This window comes from Bos javanicus, chromosome 13 (assembly GCF_032452875.1).
Source record: "Bos javanicus breed banteng chromosome 13, ARS-OSU_banteng_1.0, whole genome shotgun sequence".
Classification (NCBI taxonomy): domain Eukaryota; kingdom Metazoa; phylum Chordata; class Mammalia; order Artiodactyla; family Bovidae; genus Bos; species Bos javanicus.
The window spans coordinates 42692417-42710365 of record NC_083880.1 but is presented as its reverse complement, the minus strand read 5'-3'; the positions used below and the strand labels follow the sequence as shown (position 1 = coordinate 42710365).

The window sequence follows — 17949 nt, the reverse complement described above, 5'->3', positions numbered from 1 at the left end:
ATGATCTTCAGGTTGACAGTAAACCACCACAACCGACCTGTTTTTGTGGGCAGTCATATGACCTGAGCTTCGGTAACAGAGGGGGAGGGGAGCGAGCCTCCTGGAAAACTAGCGAGAGATTTCCCTCGTCAATGCATCGCTTCTGGGAGCTGGGTGCTGGCTGGATACCTGAGAAGGGATGTGGGTCCTTGTCCTGGATTGCACCCCTACCCCACAAGCACCCTCCACATGCACTGCATGGAATCAGGCCATCCTGTTTGCATCGAGTCTTCTTTCCTGCAGCCCGGGGCTGCAGTGCTCAGCCCTGGCCGTGTCAGAATCGCCAGGGAGCCTTGAAAACCACAGGGCCAGTTGGGTCAGGTCACTGGTGGGGGGTGGGGGGGGTGGGGGCGGGGAATGAGGCTGGGGATTGGGACTTGGGGAGTGCTCCACACATGAAGCACTTCTTTAGAATTCCCAGTGGTCACCTGCACCTGAGAGGTCTCTCAACCTAGGGAGAATGGCGCAAACCAGGCCAACTGGACCCTCCCCATTCTGACTCCAGTGGCACCAAGTGTAACGTCCGTGCTCCTGTTTTTGTGCAGTCAACTGCTTGGATCAGCACGTTCAGAAGTCCCCAGAGAGCATCGCTTTGATCTGGGAGCGAGATGAGCCTGGAACTGAAGTGAAGATCACCTACAGGTATGGTGTGTCCCCTGATGGTGGGTGCCTCTGCATGTGCATGTGGGCACTGGTGCCAAACACTGCTGCCAAGCTGTGGATGGGAGGAGGCCTGGCATGCTCATCCACCTGGGCAGTACTTGGTGTCTTTAGATTCTGCTGGAGAGAACAGGGTCCTCAGAAACAAGTATGATGAATGTTCGAGGCACAGGGTCACTCTTGGTCAAGCAGTTCCATGTGCCTGTGACCAGTTCTGGGCACGGCATTATATCAGGGGGCATTTCCACTTTGGAAATGTTCTCTGGTCTCAGGAAAAGTGGATATGAACATGAGCTGAATCACATACACGCTGGGGTAACTAAAATCAGCCCCTCTTAGTGTGTCATGATAGTGGCACAACAGTAAACCCAAGATTTTGAAATGGGGCTAAAATAAAACAAGGGCCATGATATTTAAGGGATCAGAGGGTATCTGTGATCACGTATTCTGTACACCAAGTGTGTGCACTGGGGGGTTTGAGCAGACCTGGCATCGGGAGCAGGTACTTGTCTTCCTGAAGCCCTGCTCCTTCCCGGGACTGTCTTGCTCAGAGGTGTCTGGTCTGTGGCCACATCCTCGTGGGAAAACCCCTTGGCTCAAGCTTCAGTTCACCTTTACAGGGCTATTGCAGGCCTACTGGGAGCCTAGGTTGTGGTCCCTTAGTACCCCAGGTAGTTGTGGGCATGATTACCCTCCTGGTGGGTGGCTCAGGGCTTCTTGGCCAACCATTCAACAGGTGTCACTGAGTGCCACTGTAGCAGTCACGGCAGGCTGGGGTGCATTACAGTAATGAACATCCCCAAGCCCATGGCCCCAGTGTGGGCCAGTGACCCAGTGAAGGTCGCTTTACATGACCTTCAAGCTGAGGTGCTGCTGACAAGGAGCAGCCTCAGGAAGATGGTGCAGCCTGAGGAAGATGGAGAGAGAACGTCCAGTCCTAGCCCAGGGATCCCAGGAACAGAGAGAAGGTGCAGGTGTGCTTGGCTGATGGGGAGGGGAGGAAAGGGACACAGCAGGAGGAGAGTTCAGAGTTCCAGGCCCCAGGGACCCCTGGTTTCCTGCTTGTTTCTCAGACTCAGGTTTTATCACAGATCAAGTGCACCAGGCCTGGTAAAGCTGTGTTCAGGTGGATTCCTGCAGAAGCAGCAAAGTGACATTTGTTAATCTGCCGTGGCTCCTAGCGGGCCCTGCCCTGCTCATCCCTCCCCCTGCACCCAATACCCTCAGCTGTCACAGTCCCTTTCAGCCTTTACTGCCCATCACTGCACTGAGCTGGGTCCCCTGGACAGATACCCTCTGAACCCCATGTGGCTTGGGAGCCCCGGGCTCTGCGCACTGGAGTCAGGGGCGCTGCTCTAACAGGTGAGCCGCTCCAGAGTTCTTCACCCTTACTGGCCCAACTTGATCTATGTGTGATTGTTCGGTAGAAGATGAAGGCTCTGTGATGGGGGTGGAGGAGGTGAAGGGGGTCCAGCTATGGGCTAATTTCCTCCTGTCCTCCTGTGGATCCGGACCATGAGCTGGTGTTGGGCCATGTCGGGCCTCTGAGGGCCTCTGGGCGAGCCTCTGAGTGTGTGGTTGTCACTGTGGGAGAGTCTCAGGAAGATTGCCAGCTCGTTAAACAAAGAACAACTTCATTTCCATTGCAAAGCTGCCCTGAGCAGGTATAAACCTATAAGTGCAGGCAAAGAATTTATTATTCTCTCTAAAAATAAACAGACTCAGCCTAACAAAATGGTTTTACAAACTTCAGCTAGTCTTAATGCCCCGTGACTGTTGCTATTTACTGTTTGAGGGAAAAGAGAAGCGTGTGACTGGGTTGTCTGTAATGGCAGCTAGTTTTTGAGGGACCTGGATTAATCATTTTCCTGGTCATGTTAGGTTTTCAATGTGAGGTTTTCTCCCTCCTGTCTCAGAAGAGAGCTGCCTACACTTGGTGCTGGTTGTCCTGCCAGCATATAAACTGCCACTAAACTGAAGTGCACTCCTGCCAAGTGTCTCACGTGGTGGCACCCAAGGTGCCCCAGGATGGTCACAGGCCTTGGTGGCCTGAAGACAAAAGTTCCAGACCCGTGACCTGAGAGCCCTTGAAGGAGGCTGTGTGGGGCTGAGGTTCTCAGGGACCAGGGTGCCGAGGGCAATGTGCTTTCCTGGGACCCCACCTGCCTCGTCTGTCTGAAGCTCGGGGGACCCGTCTTGTTGCTCAGGGGCACAGGCCTGTCCTTTCTGAGTCTGCCGAGTTCTTCTGAGGAAGTGCATCTGAAGAATCAGCAGAGAGCTTGTAACATGAACCCCCTTCTGCCCCAAATACTAGTGACACATGGGTCCACATGTGCGCACACACCCTTGCACACATACCCGAAACGTGCACGTATCTACAGCCTGCTCTCCATGTCCAAGGATCCTCCTTGGACTACTCTCCTGGGTTGCAGAGACACCGCCTTGCTCCTACTCTGGGAGTTGGGCCATTGCCTGGGGGTGGGATCTACGCTGCCTTCAAGTTCTCAGTGCTATTGGCATGTATTTCCAACTGTGCCTCCCTAGGGTGCGGGAGGTCTGGTAGGACCTGCTTTGGGAACCCTGGGGCAGCCCAGTGTCCCCATCCTGTCCTATGGCTGTCTGCAGCGCTGGCTGTGCCAGTTCCCGGGCGCCTCCTGCCTGCCGGGCCGAGGCACGGAGGCCACTAGGCAGCGCGGTGGGCCTTGTGTGGTGCTGGCCGCGTGGCTCTGGGAGAAGGACAGCCTCTTTGGCTGGGGTTCTGTCCTCCAGACACGCTTCCTTCTTCAGGCGTGGTACTCACTTCCTGATGGGAAGTAAAGGGGCAGGGATCAGCCTGGGATGGCCGGCAAGCATCTCCCGGGGAGGAGGGGCAGCCTGTGACCTGAGGCCGGAGCCCGGGCCACAGGGCCGCCCAGCTGATTTCCAGCCTGCCTCTGTACAGAGGTGTGTCTGAACCTGTCTGAGGGAGCCAGCAGGCCGGCAATCCTGGGCCCTCTGGCACTGCCTGAGGTCTGTAACGCCAGGCAGGCACAGATAACTTGGGTGTCTCCCTGAGGGGGTTCAGCCAGATAGCACTGGCTGCTGCTCCTCCCAGCCGTCCACGTACCTATTTCACAAGCTGGTCCTTCATGGTCTGTTCAAGCAGACAGATTCTAGAGATGCTTGGGGGTGGGGATGTGCACAAACACAAATCCCTTTCCCCTAGACAGGTGGGGGACAGTTCAAGACCACTGCCTGCCTGGAGCCTGGAGTCTGGGCCAAGGATTTCCAAGTGGGGAATGGACAGAGGGCGGGGAGCAGAGTGGACAGCTGTGGCTGGCCCCTGTGTACTGCACTCGAGGCCTCTCAGCAGGGGGTGCCTCTGAGCCTGGTGCCCAGTCAGAGCAGAGAGTGGGCTGAGAGTCTTCACCAGGCCCTGACCCAGGATCTCCCATCTGAGGCTCTCTGAGGAGGGGTCCAGACATGAGCCCTTTACAGTTTTTTTAAAACTTTATTTTATTGAAGTATAGTTGATTTACAATGTTGTGTTACTTTCTGCTGTACAGTAAAGTGATTCGGTTATGCATATATGTATATAAATATTCTTTTTCACATCGCTTTCCATTATGGTTTATCACAGGATATTGAATATAGTTCCCTGTGCTCTACAGTAGAACCTTGTCACTTATCCAAGACGTGACCTTTTAAAAAAGCTGGAGCAGATTTTAGCCCTGGCTTGGCCTTCCGCTGTGAATGTGGGTTACTGTGAGGGCAGTGCGGCTGCGGTCGCGGGCAGGCTGTGCAGCTGAGCTGGGTGGCTGGGCTGCAGTGAGGAGAGCAGGCCTTGTCCCCCCCGCCCCCCATGTGCCCACACATGAGCTGAGTGGAGTTTCCATTGTGGCTTCAGCCCTGGAGGGGGTGATTTCTGTGGTGGTTCCGGCTGGGCTTTCTTATATAGAGGGTGCACAGTGAGGAGCCCCTGTGGAGGCGCAAAGCAGACACATGCCCCCGCCCCATGGAGGGCACCTCCTCCCTGGGGCAGCCGGCATTGAGCATTACTGGCCCCAGTGCAGAGGGGCCACTGGAAACACAGGATGGTCCCCAGGCTCTGAGGCGCCCCTCTGTCTGCGGCAGCCAGACAGCAGCCCTGGGCAGAGGGGGCGGCGAGGTCTGAAGCCTGGAGGTACCTCCTCAGAGGCTGGCTTGTGTCCCGGTTGTGGCCACTTGTTACTGTCACAGAAGGGCCACCTGGGCTCTGGCAGGAGGAAGCAGGAAGTCTCGCTGGGACGTGGCTGGAGACGACGTTGAGGAAGTCCTGGGAGTGAGTTTTGAGAGGCCAGGAGGGTTTCACAGGCCAGTGCGCTGAGGGGCGGGGCAGCCGGGTAGGTGCCCTGTGTTCCCACCCGCTTTATCCCCGACTGTGGGCGACCTAGAGAACATTTCTGGCTCACGGAGCCTGTTTTCTCCTCCCCTGGGTGCTAGGTGCTGAGCAGCCCAGGGAAATGAAAGCCCAGGCCAGGATCTGGGAGGATACAAGCCTCATTTAGCTGTAGGTCCGGGCCAGGCGAAGGGATGCCAGGAAAGGATTTCAGATTTGATGAGGGGAAGGGCTGGTGGCCCTGCTGCTGCTGGTGCTGGGAGGGGTGGGTGGGTTTTCCAGGAAGAGGACCTCACCTTGGGAGAATAATTCAGGGTCTGCTAAAAGGCAGCACTTCTGCTCCTCCCAGCCCCCAACCTTGCACCTGGCGCTTCTCACCCGCAGATGAATTACAGTTTGCAGCGAGCAAACTCCTGTATTAACAAATTAGGGCAACTGAAGGGGAGGATTATTAACTGGTATAGGGTGGTGGAGAGGTGGGGTGCTTTGGGATGAACCAGCGCCATTTACCGTGAGGCACCAGAACAGGGGCACCTGTCAGGCAGGGGAAGTGGGTTTGTGAGGGTGGGCTCCTCTGGGCTGGGGCACAAGAGGCCAAGGGCCGCCAGGCTTGTGTGCGGTGTCCCCTGCCTGCCTCTGAGTAACTCTGACTGCAGAACTCGGTCAGGAATCCCCATGCAGGCTCCCAGAATCCGGCAGGACTCCTGAGTTACTTGGATCAAGCTGGTTTTAAACCAATATTTAAGTTTCCTTGAGACTTTAGTTTGAAGCTGGCAAATGCTTTGAATTCTTCTCTACAAGATACTGTTTTTCCCTCTTCTTTTGAGCAAGCTCTTGGAATCTCACATTTTAGAATGGCCCTATTTTGGCACCGTAGTGGGAATGTCCTCCACGAGAGTCGACCTTCTTGACGGGGCCTTTCTGGGAAGCCCCTGGCTGACGTTCAGTGTGAATAACAATCGCCTGCCTTGGCACTGGCCCCCTGTTTCTGTGAGCCCCCTTCGGCTGTGCGAAATGTGGGAGGGCCTCGCCTTGTGGGAGGACAAGCAGCCTGCCGAGGGGAGGGGCGGAGCGCAGGCACCCGGGGGTGGGTAAAGGGAGGGGCGAAGGCCTCCGCCTGGCCCCTTGGGACCAGCCTTCCGGGAGGGGAGGGGCTTCTATTCCAGCTGTGTGGTTGGGCTTCTGGCGGCTGCAGACCGGGTGTGCTGGGGGTGTGGGGGCCAGAGCTGTGCCTGGGCGGTGTGGAGGCCCTATCGGCCACGCTCCTCCGCCACCCTCCCCGCCCCCTCCTTGGCCACTTCGAGACTCCAGGAGGTAGAAAATCAAGGCCCCCTGGAGGGAACGGCCCAGGGGGCTGGCAGCCCTGAGATCCCACAGGGCCACCTCGAGGCTCAGCAGACATGCAGCCCCCAGTGTCCATGGTGCCAGACCCTTCCATCTGCTGCCCGAGACCTGCTGCCTGGAGGGTTCCCTATAACCAGCCAGGGGCCTGCTGTCCTGGCCTTGACCCTAGGCCTGGGCAGCCTCTGCTGTGTGGGTGGCTGACGCCTACAATCTTCACTGGGATTCGCAGTCGTCCTCAGTTGTAAAGCATGAGACCTGACGCCCAGCTGGCCTCGAGGACTCTCAGGCTCCCCGAGCTGGAAAGGCCAGAAAGGGGGTCAGACAATGCAATGTCTGCTCTGTGGGTTGTGCTCTGGAGTTTTGGAAGTGGTAAAGGTGTGAACAGTGGGGCTGCCGGGTGGCCAAACCTGGTGACAGGCCTGCACGCCTGTGTGCAGACAACACATCCCTTCACCAACAAGGGCCGTGTGTTCCTGGCCCCCCGCGCCCACCCCAGGACAAAGTTAACCATGAATACTGACTGGAGAGGTCAGCGCCAGAGAGCTCCAGGTGGCCTTCAGGAGGGACAAGGGATGGCTACAGAGCAGGTGGGCCTGAGGGCGGTGGAGTCCTGGTGTGGCTGTGGGCTGAGGTACAGAAAATGCAGGTGCTGGAGTGGCTGGGGGGCCGGGCTTGGGGCTCTCAGGCTTTTAGAGGCAGGAGGGGTCACTGTAGGTACCAGGGGAGGGGTGATGGCCTGGGGAGGGAGGAGGGGCTGCCTGGCCCTTCATTTTCTCTGCTGGCCGCCTGTGACTGTTTTGGACCTCATCCGAACCTGGGAAGGCGGGGCGGTCCAGATCCGGGGAGGCTTGACAATTTCCCATCAGCAAATACAGTCAGTGTCCTCTGGGAAGCTGGCGCAAGGTTTCTGGGCCATAGGGAGGGTGAATTCCTTTGCTCGGTCTGGGCTGACAGCCCCATCCTCCCTGCTGGTTATGGTTGGACTGGGGCCGCAGACTTCTCTCGCCTGGGGCTGGCAGGAACCTCAGGGGTTCTTAGTGGGTTGGTGCTGGCTCCCTCTTTGTGAGTGAGGCTCTGAGTCTGGAAAGGAAAGAACTCCTTTTCCAGAGACAAAACTTGGGCTGAAGGCCTGTGCTGAGGTCCAAGGGAAATCAGGCGTGAATTAGGGAAGAAGTCTGACCTGTCACTTCTGTGCCACAGGGTGGTGGCTGGGTGGGAAAGACTTAGGTTGAGCGGGAGACAGACCCTGGGGCAGGTGGTTCTGAATGTGGGGCCAAACACTGAATCATGAAGTAAATCCACCCCCCACCCCATTCTCCTCCATCCTGCTGCTGCTGCTGCTGCTCCTGTTGCTAAGTCGCTTCAGTCGTGTCCGACTCTGTGCAACCCCATAGACGGCAGCCAATCGATTAGGCTCAATTCAACTACTGTGAGTGGCCTGGAACACTTCTCTTGCTAATTTGAACCAACCCAAGTAGAAATGTTGGTCTTCCCTGGTGGCTCAGTGGTAAAGAATCCACCTGCAGTGCAGGATACCCAGGTTTGATCCCTGGGTCAGGAAGATCCTCTGCAAAAGGAAATGGCAACCCACTCCAGTACTCTTGCCTGAAGAGTCCCATGGATGCAGGAGCCTGGCAGGCTACTGTCCATGGGGTGGCAAAGAGTCGGACATGACTTAATAACTAAACAACAACAACAAAGAAAAACTGTTACACTGGACTTGGCCAATGGCAAAATTGTCAAGTCTGGGAGCCTTTATAATAGGATTCAAGTTGTTCTGAAGCTGTGGGTTTTGAGAGCAGCCCTTGGGGCCAGACTGGGTTTTAATCTTGACCTGATTCTTGACCCTTTCAGCTGAATAGCCTTGAGAAGTCACTTAACTCCTCTGTGCCTCAGTTTCCTCATCTGGAAAATGGAATGGGTGATGGTAACTTCCAACCCTTGGGCTGTTGTGAGGCTCCATGGATGTGCCTAGGATTCAGAGCAGTGCTGGGCACAGGACATCTGCTCAGTAGCTGTTGTCACTGAAGGAACTGTGAATGGGAGTGGGGTGGGGAGGGTAGGAGGAGAGTGCTCTGGGCAGTGAACCCTCAGGGGCCTGGGGGTGGCTGAGGCTGCCTGGATGGCAGGGTCCTTGTGCTCACAGTGGGTGGTGAGCATGGCTGGAGAAGATGGGGCAGCTGGTGGAGGTGGGGGGGAGACACGACAGGTGGTAGAGGGGCAGGGGGCACCTGCCTTCCCCCAGCCTCTCAGAACCCCGGGCTGTGGCTGAGTACCTAGAACCTGCTGCTGACAGCGGCCTCGATTGTGGGTGATGTATCCTTCTCAGACCCCTCCCACCTCAAGCAAGGGCTTCCCATCAGTACCCACTGCAGGGCACGGGGTTGCAGGGGAGGGCTTCTGTAACTGTATTCAGATACAGCGGTGACCCTTATTCACCCTGAGCCAATGACGCAGCTGCCTGCAATTCACACAAAAGTAAACTGACATCCTCACTCTCCTTCCTGCTGTTAAGGAACCACCCATTGTCACCCATTTTCTTTTTCTGCCTTTTTTTGCAGTAATTATAGCTACTGTTTATAGGATGCTCTTATATGTGCCTAGAACTTCAGATTTGGTCCTGTCCTTTTTTTTTATTGGAGTATAGTTGCTTTACAACATTGTGTTTTTTGGCTGTACAGACCCTGTAGGTCTGTTTGGACTGCTGTAACAAAATGCCACTGACAGAGGGGGCTGAGAAATAATGGAGACTTATTTCCCACAGTTGTGGAGGCTGGAAGCCCAAGATCAAGGTGCCAGCATGGTCGTCTGCTGGTTGGGTTCTCCTGGTCATAGCCAGTGCCTTCCCTCTGTGTCCTTACCTAGTGGAAGGAAAAAGGGAGCTCCATGGGGTCTCCCTTGCTGCTGCTGCTAAGTTGCTTCAGTCGTGTCCAACTCTGTGCGACCCCAGAGACGGCAGCCCACCAGGCTCCCCCATCCCTGGGATTCTCCCTTATAAGGGCGCTAATCCCATCATGGCGCTCCACCCTCATGACCTAATTTCCCCCTAGTGCTACCCTCTCTGGGGGTAAGGACTGTGCAAACATTCAGAGCACAGGAGTCCTGGAGACCGCCTTAGAAGTACTCCTATTATTGGACCGTACTATGGTTGGGTCAGTCAGGACCCAGGTGTATGGGGAGTTGAGGGTAGGGGGGAGCCCCACCTCTAATCAGATGTCCTTCACTGAGACACTCTCCTGAGAGGGAAATTCTCTGAGTTCATAACTTTCCACAGAGTATAGCAAAGCCTCAAGAAAAATACATTTACTTTTTGTAAGGAATTTAGAAAACATGCAGCTTCAGTGAGCCTCAGTTCACTGGCTGGCCTAGGGTCAGCAGTGGTGTTTCATCTCTTGTTTGCTTCGAACCCTGAGCGTGTCTGGGGCTTCGTTGGCAAGGGCAGCTTGGGCGTATTCGTGTTGACATGTGGCAGTGGCTTTACAGTTCCCTGCAGCTTACCTTTGCTCAAGGTCATGGTCACGAGATCGAATCATGACGTGAGAGGAATTTCATACTTGGGTTATGAGCCCGCTCAGCTGAATTTCCTGGGCTTCTGTTCTCTGGTGGCAGTAAGTAGCAGAGTAAGCACATGGCCTCATGTTAGATCAGATTTAGTGGCTACAGTAATGTCTGGGCCAGAGGAGTTTTGCCAGAGGGAAGGGGATGGTCCCGAGGCCTGGCAAGCCTCTTCCTGTGGGAAGGGGTCCCTTCTGCTGTGCCCCACTTCTCTTGCCAACCTTCGCTTTTCTTACTATCTTCACCTTCCAGAAATGGCTTACTGAAGAGAATAGCAAAGTCTAGAGAAGTAGGGGCTTCCCAGGTCATCCAGTGGTTAAGAATCCGCCTTGTAATGCAGGGAAGGTGGGTCTTACCCCTGGTTGGGGAACTCTGGTCCCACATGTTGCAGAGCAGCTAAGCCTGTGTGCCACACCAAGATCCCGCATGCTGCAACTGAGACCTGGGGCAGCCAAAGAAGTCAAGTCTAGAGAAGCAGACTGAAGGAAGACCTGTCCTGTCCAGTCCTTCATCTGGACCCTGGGCTTGACCCCTCCCGTCAGCACCAGGCTAGGGGAGAGAAGACACTGTCGCAGGCCTCCACACACCCAGTGACACCATTCCCTGGGCTCCTTCCCTTCTCGGCAGAAGGAAGCGTAGACAGAGGAGTAGCCATGGGCTGGCCTAACAGTGGGGTTGTCCTGCCCATTGCACTCTCTGAGGGGCAGGATGTTTCCTCCAATGTGACCCTCTCTCAGTGCAGGAGGCTGGGAGGCATCTGCAGGTGGACCAGCGCTCACGGTTAGACCCCAGGCTCCAGTCACCCTGTGCCTGCCTGGGCTCTTTCAGGCTTACCTGCTGGTCTCTTCCATTCCACAGACATCTGTCACACACCTTATTCTGCACTAGGTCAGGTTCTGGATACTGGGAGGAAGGCAGTGAACAAATCCCTGCTGAAGGGAAGCTGATACTCAGTGGGGCAAGTGGACAATGAAGGAGGTAGCCTCTTAGCTAGTGAACACAAGAGCCACAGTAATTGTAGCAAGTAAGCAAGTTGTGTGTTCCACATTAGTTTCTTAGATACAGCAGCAGTGCGTGTGCGCGCACACACACGTGCACGTGCACACACACGTGCATGTGCACACACACACACACACACACACACACACACACCCCGCTTATCTTAATTCCCCTGGTCTGTCCAGCTGTGTCCTGTTTTTATTGAGCTGGACCAGAGATGGCTTTCTTCTCTCTGTGTTCAGGCAGGTATTGTGTTGATTTCACATACTTGTGGTTGGATTAGCGTTGGATGGACGTTCCTCCCAGCTGAAGCTTAGAGTTGGCTGTGAAAGGTCTCCTTTCTTCCCCAAGGCCAGGCAGCCTTTTGCTGTTCAGCACCCTGAAGGCGAGGCAATTCTGTGTATTTGTGCCTGTCATTTTTGTGCCTCCACATGGAAGGCGTGGCCCTGAGGCGTCTCCTGGCAGACAAACGTAGATAGCTTGTTCAGAACCTGATTGACGAATAATGTATTGCTCCTCGCACTGGAAAATAGAACTCAAACTTATTTTGTTAGGTGATTTCTCAGAAAGCTGCATGTCACTGTCCCTTGGAAAAACCCCACAGGCAAGGAGGAAGCAGTGTTTCCTGCAGGGACAGCCCAGAGCACTGGTCACTGAGTGACTGCACTATCTATTTGATATAGAAGCAGCATATCGGTTTGTGAAAGTCTGAGAAGTCATGAATATCCAAGGACAGCTTTTGGATGATTTTTGAGTACCCTGGAGTAAATTTTTAAGTACCTGGAGGATCACTTGCATAACATGTACATTTTCGTGATTTGAAGATCTAGGTTTGCTGACCTTATTCTCCAGTGGTGTAAGTCTGGAGGAAATTGTTAACAAAAATCCAAGTTTTAAAAAAATAATGGGTGCGCTGGAAAGATGAGTAGAAATTGAGGTGGAATTAAATAGGGACAAATAGATAGTCTGGAAAGTCCGATTTTGAGAATTAATTCCCTGATTGTGATAGGGCAAAGCCCTGGTTAGTCCTGTTCTGGGTGTGGTGATAGTTAGTGGGTTAGTGACCTCATGTTGAATTGGGGCCACCTGTGTTAAGCATTAAAAATAAATGTGTTCTTCATTTACATGGTTAAATATAAAATTGGGGTCAAGGGTCTGGGTTTCCTTATTCTGACCCGAGCAGACACCATGGGAGTGCTGGGGTCTGTTTTGTGACCTGGAAGTTTCTAGGGTGTGAGAGTCGGTTCCTGGAGGGCTGGGGGAGAGAAGCTGGGAGAGAAAGGCTTTGTGGGATGGTGGAGGGAGTGTTCCAGGAATCTTAAGGGCTGTTATTGCATGACAGAGTTATTCTGGACATCTTTAAAGGCCTGAACTGGACCAAGGGCTGGAAATGGAACAGCCACAAATCTTGGCCTGATTCTAGGAAGACTGTTTCTCTATTGAAGTAGCAAAGAAAGAGGGAGTGCTGTGTGAGGTGACTCCCAGCCCCTGTTTAAGCAGAGGCTGGACTGATGGGGCCAGGAACCCCAAGGAGGTTTTAAGGATTTCTTCGACCCTGAGTTTTATGGCCTTGGTGGAGAGGACAGGAAGGGCAGTGAACTCAAGAGCTTTACCCAGATCAGATTCTTTATCAGAAACTTCTCTGGAGGCAGCAGCAAGAGTGCGGGACCCAGGCTTCCCAGGTGGCTCAGTGGTAAAGAATCTGCCTGCCAATGCAGGAGACACGGGTTCCATCCCTGGTCCCGGAAGATCTCACATGCATGGAGCAACTAAGTCCGTGTGCCTAGAACCTGTGCTCCACAGCAAGAGAAGCTACCACAAAGAGAAGCCTGCACACTGCAACTAGAGAGGAGCCCCCACTTGCCACAATGAGAGAAAAACCTGCACAGCAACGAAAACCCAACACAACCAAAAATAAATAAATATAAAAAAAGAGTGCGGGACCTAGCGGACTCAGTGGCAGGGCCCGTGGGGAGGCCCCTTGATCCTCCAGGGAACACCTTGGCTACTGTCGCTTGGTCTCCGCACCTTCCCAGGGCCACACAGGTCGGTTGTCCAGCTCTGGTCGCCAGGCAGCTTCTGGCCGGAAGGAATCCTCTCCCTTCTGCTGCCTTCCTCCTCCTCCCCACCGCTGACCTTTCCCGAAAGTTCTCCCTGCTGCCCTCAGCAATCGTACCCTAAACTGAGGCGGTGAACGCCCTTCACCCTCTCATGTGCCTTCACTTCCCCATCAGAGCTGGGCTGCCAGAGGACACTCTCCTCTCATTTCCTTGGTCTGGTGCCCAGCTTGCCCTCATGGTACCGAGAACAGAATTTTTAACATCTTATGAATTCACCAAAGTGAATGAGTTGATTTTAGTACTTTTAAAAGTAATTTCAAACAAAGATGCCTGATGGTAGAGATAATCTCTACTGAATGTTTGGCAGGGTCCTGAGTGGGTGATGCTTCTCGGTCACACGTGTGACAGTCCAACAAGGTGGAGGGGTTGTTTCTCAGGTGCTGTTTCTCAGGTGATCTTGTGCTGGCTGTGAAAGCTGAGCTCCCATGCCTGTCCAGCTACTGTAGTGAGTAACCCAGGCCACTCTGTCTGGGCCATTCTGTTCCTTCTTTCACTTCAAAATGCTGCCTTCCATCCTTCCGTCTGTAGAAAAAGGACAGGATTTCATCACCACTGATCTCTGACACACTTGAGCCTCCATCTCCTCAGCACCAACTGCATAAATCTTCAGGGCTGTTAAAAACAGCATGTGGGCTGCGCTTAAGTCACCTTCTGGGTGACTGACCATGACTGCCTCTTCAGTGCTGTCACATACAGGAGGCATGTTTCTGGGCCCTGGTTCTGGGGCTTTTGCTGTTGGGGGCGCTCTGGGTGCTCTTTCTTTCATCACAAGCTCAGGTGCAGGGTGGATGGGGGCGCCAGTGAGTGGTGCTTTTGTCCTAAAGCCTTAAGAGAGGGGACGGGGTCTGTGCCAGTCTGGGCAGGAGTCAGGAGAGAGTGTAGGCCGCACTTGTGTTACCAAACCAGACTTGAGTCACTCCGCTCACCCGTGCACAGTAGAGCCAGCCTGCTGACAGCAGGTTGTGGTGAAGGAAAGTGCAGCGTTTATTGCAGGGTGCCAAGCAGGTGTCCAGGGTAGCTGGCGCTCAAAACACCTGGACTCCCCGATGGGTTTTGGAAAGCCTGTTAAAGTCCAGGTGAGGGAGGGGAGTCCCAGGGTATGTGAACAGCTTGTGCACAGTTCTCTGATTGGTTGATGGTGAGGTAACCGGGCTGTTAACATGATCAGTCCTCAGGCTCCAGTAGGTCCAGAGGCTGCAAGTAGTTCATTTCTTCCATTTGGTGGGGGTTTTAGCATCTGTAAGAGGACTCAGGAACGTGTATGAGATACGGTTATCTGAGTGTTTCAGAGAGGAGCTAAAGCGGAGTATATGGGGAGCGGTGTCCTACAAGGTCCTGCTTGGTTATGCTGGTGATCTGCTCTCATCTGGGCTCCCCCAAAGCCTATCACCACCCCCCCTTTGTTTCCTGGTGGCCCTTGCCAGGCTGCCCCTTTCTGGGTCTCTGAGCATGGGGCAACCACAAACACTCCTGGGTCCTGGCCACAAGGGTGGAGCCATGTGTGGGACGAACTTACTCTGCCCTTCCATGCCAGCTCTTTCTGTTAAATAACAAATACAATAAAACAAAAGCAGCAAAAATGGGGAACTTCCCTTCCTGTGGGAAGTGAGGTTCAGCAGGACCACTTGGGAAATAGAGTTGAACTCATTGTGCAGCTGCTTCTGCCCTCCTGTACTTCCCCCACCCCTGGTTCTGCTGCAGACCCCTGGTTTCTGGGGGAATGTCATCCTCCCAGGGTTGGGTTGGGTCATACACAAACCTCAGGCCAATCAATCAGCTTGTTCAGGGGGATGCTGCACTCTGATCGGCTAGCCGAGCCTAAGACTGGGAGTGGAGGCAGGGGCCTCGTGGGTGTGTGAGGTGAGGGCATGGTGTTCAGCATCCCCATCCCTCACCCCCGCAGTCCTGCCACAGGCCCATGGGCTTCCTTCCTCCCCAAAGTTCTGTGGCTTCACAGAATTGGGGGTGCCCTGCTCAGCAAGGCCTGTGTTGACCCAGAGAACTGGGGCCTCTCAGGGTGGATGTGTCAGGAGCCTCGGGGCCCAGATATCCCAGGTCTGAGAAGCCCTGTTCTCTGTGGACGAGGGGCAGGTGATTTTCCTCAGCAGTGTGATCGTGAATCCATGTCAGTACCAGCCTACAAAGTTATAATGTTTTCTGAAAAGATTGTCCCATGTACCAGGTGTTCCAGCGGCTGCCCTCTTCAGGCTGGTTGGGGTTGCAGTGCCTGCAGTTTGCAGAACTGTTCCAGCCCTCCCCCTTCTCTGACGGCCCTCCCTCCCTTGTGCTGCAGGGAGCTACTGGAGACCACGTGCCGCCTGGCCAACACACTCAAGAGGTATGGAGTCCGCCGAGGGGACCGAGTGGCCATCTACATGCCTGTCTCCCCACTGGCTGTGGCTGCCATGCTGGCCTGTGCCAGGATCGGAGCCATCCACAATGTCATCTTTGCTGGCTTCAGTGTGGGGTCCTTGGCTGGGAGGATCAACGATGGTGAGCATGTGGGCAGTGGGATGGAGGGAGAAATCTGGGTCTCCCTTGGCCTTCAGGGACTCAGGGTGGTGGCAGACATCACTGAAAGTCACAGAGACAGATGATAGGCACTGCCAAGCACAGTGTGTGGCTGAATGAGCGTTTGCTCTATGAGCTGAGATCCAAGTGCACTGGATTGAACCACATGAAGAAGGAAGATTCCAGGTGGAGGGAACGGCATAGGTATCCGCTGGAGGAGGCTATGTGGCTGCAGTGGAGGCAGGAAGAAACGTAGGGTGAAAGGAGGCTGGGGAGGCATAGGGAAGGTTCCATCAGTCAACAGATGAAAGCCTTTGTGGTGAGGAATGATGGAGTCAGATATGGGCCTTGTGGTGTATCTTTGACTTTCTGTGTGCAGGTAGGTCAGAGGCTCCCAGACAGGTGTGTAGAGCAATATCGTCTCCTTTTTTTTTTCTGGTGTCAGAGGGCAGAGTGTCTGCATGGTGGCCCCTTGTTTGTACAGCCAGATCCCTGCTCCCTTGAGATCCTGGAGGGCTTGCTGAGCTGGCTCCCCCAGGAGGGTGCCAAGTTCTGGGGGCCGTTGGGAATTCTTTGTGTCTCACAGAAGACTTGCCTTTGGGTAGTGGACAGAGCTGAAGGGCAGAGTTCTCAGACCTCTGCTGACCACCCTCTTTAGGAAAGACTTGGGAGCCTTTCTGCTTCCTTCCAACATTTCCTGTTGCTTTCAGGGTTGGTGCTGCCATTCCCTTCTCTTTCTCTCAACTTTAGCACCTACTGTGTGCCAGGCTCTGTCTAAGCAATCTGTGAAGGTCATCTCCTATAATTTTAATTTAGTCTTCATAAATACCATATGAGATAAGACTTTTGCCATTTCCACCCTCTCCTTTTTCCTGATACCATTGCATCACTTTAAAGTGTACAATTCAGAGACATTAAGCACATTCACAGTGTCGTGCAACCATCATCACTATTCCAGAATTTTCCATCCCTCAAATGGACATCTCATATCCATAAAGCAGGCATTCACCATTTCCCCTCATCCAGCCCCTGGCAACCACCGATCTGCTTTCTCTTTCTGTGATTTGTCTGTTCTGGATGTTTTGTAAAAACGGACTCCTACAATGTGTGGCACTCTGTGTCCCACTTCTTTCACCAAGCATGGTGTTTTCAAGATGGGCCTGTGTTGTAGTGTGAATCAGTATTTCATTTATTTTTGTAGTTGAATAATATCTCACTGTATGGATAGATTACATTTTGTCTATCCATTTATCTGTTTATGGGCATTTTGACTTGTTTCTAATTTTTGGCTATTGTGAATAGAGCTGCTATGAACGTTTATGTACAAGAACACCTTCTTTCTATTGTTTTGGGTGTATACCTAGGAATGGAATTACTGGCACATGTGGTAAATCTATTTTAACTTACTGACGAACTGCAAAACTTTTCCAATGGAACTGCTCTGTGTTCCATGTCCACTAGCAATGTGTGAGGGTTCCAATTTCCCCAAATCCTCATCAACACTTATTTTCCTTTTAAAATAATTATAGCCGTCCCAGTGGGTCGGAAGTGGTATCTCATTGTAGTTTTGATTTGCATTTTCCAAATGACTAATATCACTGGATATCTTTTTATGTGCTTGTTGTCCATTTGTGTCTTCTTCAGAGAAATGTCTGCTTAAGTCCTTGGCTCTTTTTCTAACTGGTCATTTGTCTTTTTTGTTGTTGTTGAGTTGTGAGTTCTCTATATATTGTAGATACTGTACCTTTATCAGATATATGATTCACAATTATCTCATTCCCTGTGTTGTCTTTTTGCTTTCTCAATATTGACCTTTTATGCACAAAAATTTTTAATTGTGATAAAGTCCAGTTCATCTATTTCCTTTTGTTGTTTGTATTTCTGGTGTATTATTTAAGATTCAGTTGCTGAATACAACGTTATGAAGATTGGTCTCTGTGTTTTCTTCTAAGAGTGTTTTTAATAGCCTTAGCTTTTTCATTTAGGTCTTTGATGCATTTGGAGTTAGTTTTTGTATATGGTGGGAGGTAAGGGTCCAACTTCGTTTTTTTTAATCTGTGCATATCCAGCAATAACAGAACCATTTGTTGAAGAAACGATTTTTCCCGCGTTGAATGGTCTTGGCATCCTTGTCAAAACTAACTTGACTGTATATTTGAGGGCTCTTTTCTGAGTTCTCTATTATGCTCCACTGATATATATATCTATCCTTGATTTTCGTATGTTGAACCATCCTTGCGTTCCAGGAATAAATCCCTCTTAGTCATGATATATTGGAGAAGGCAATGGTACCCCACTCCAGTACTCTTGCCTGGAAAATCCCATGGAGCCTGGTGGGCTGCAGTCCATGGGGTCGCTAAAAGT

The 17949-nt window shown here is 52.9% G+C and overlaps 1 protein-coding gene across 3 annotated transcripts in view; it reads left to right on the top strand.

The window, feature by feature from the left end:
* Window positions 1-17949, top strand: part of ACSS1 (acyl-CoA synthetase short chain family member 1) — a 44982-nt gene that overhangs the window by 8523 nt on the left and 18510 nt on the right. For all 3 annotated transcript variants that reach the window (XM_061436431.1, XM_061436430.1, XM_061436432.1), the window contains exons 2-3: window positions 585-681; window positions 15368-15567. In XM_061436431.1, coding sequence (XP_061292415.1) covers window positions 585-681; window positions 15368-15567 — 297 coding nt within the window. The remainder of the gene's footprint in view (window positions 1-584; window positions 682-15367; window positions 15568-17949) is intronic.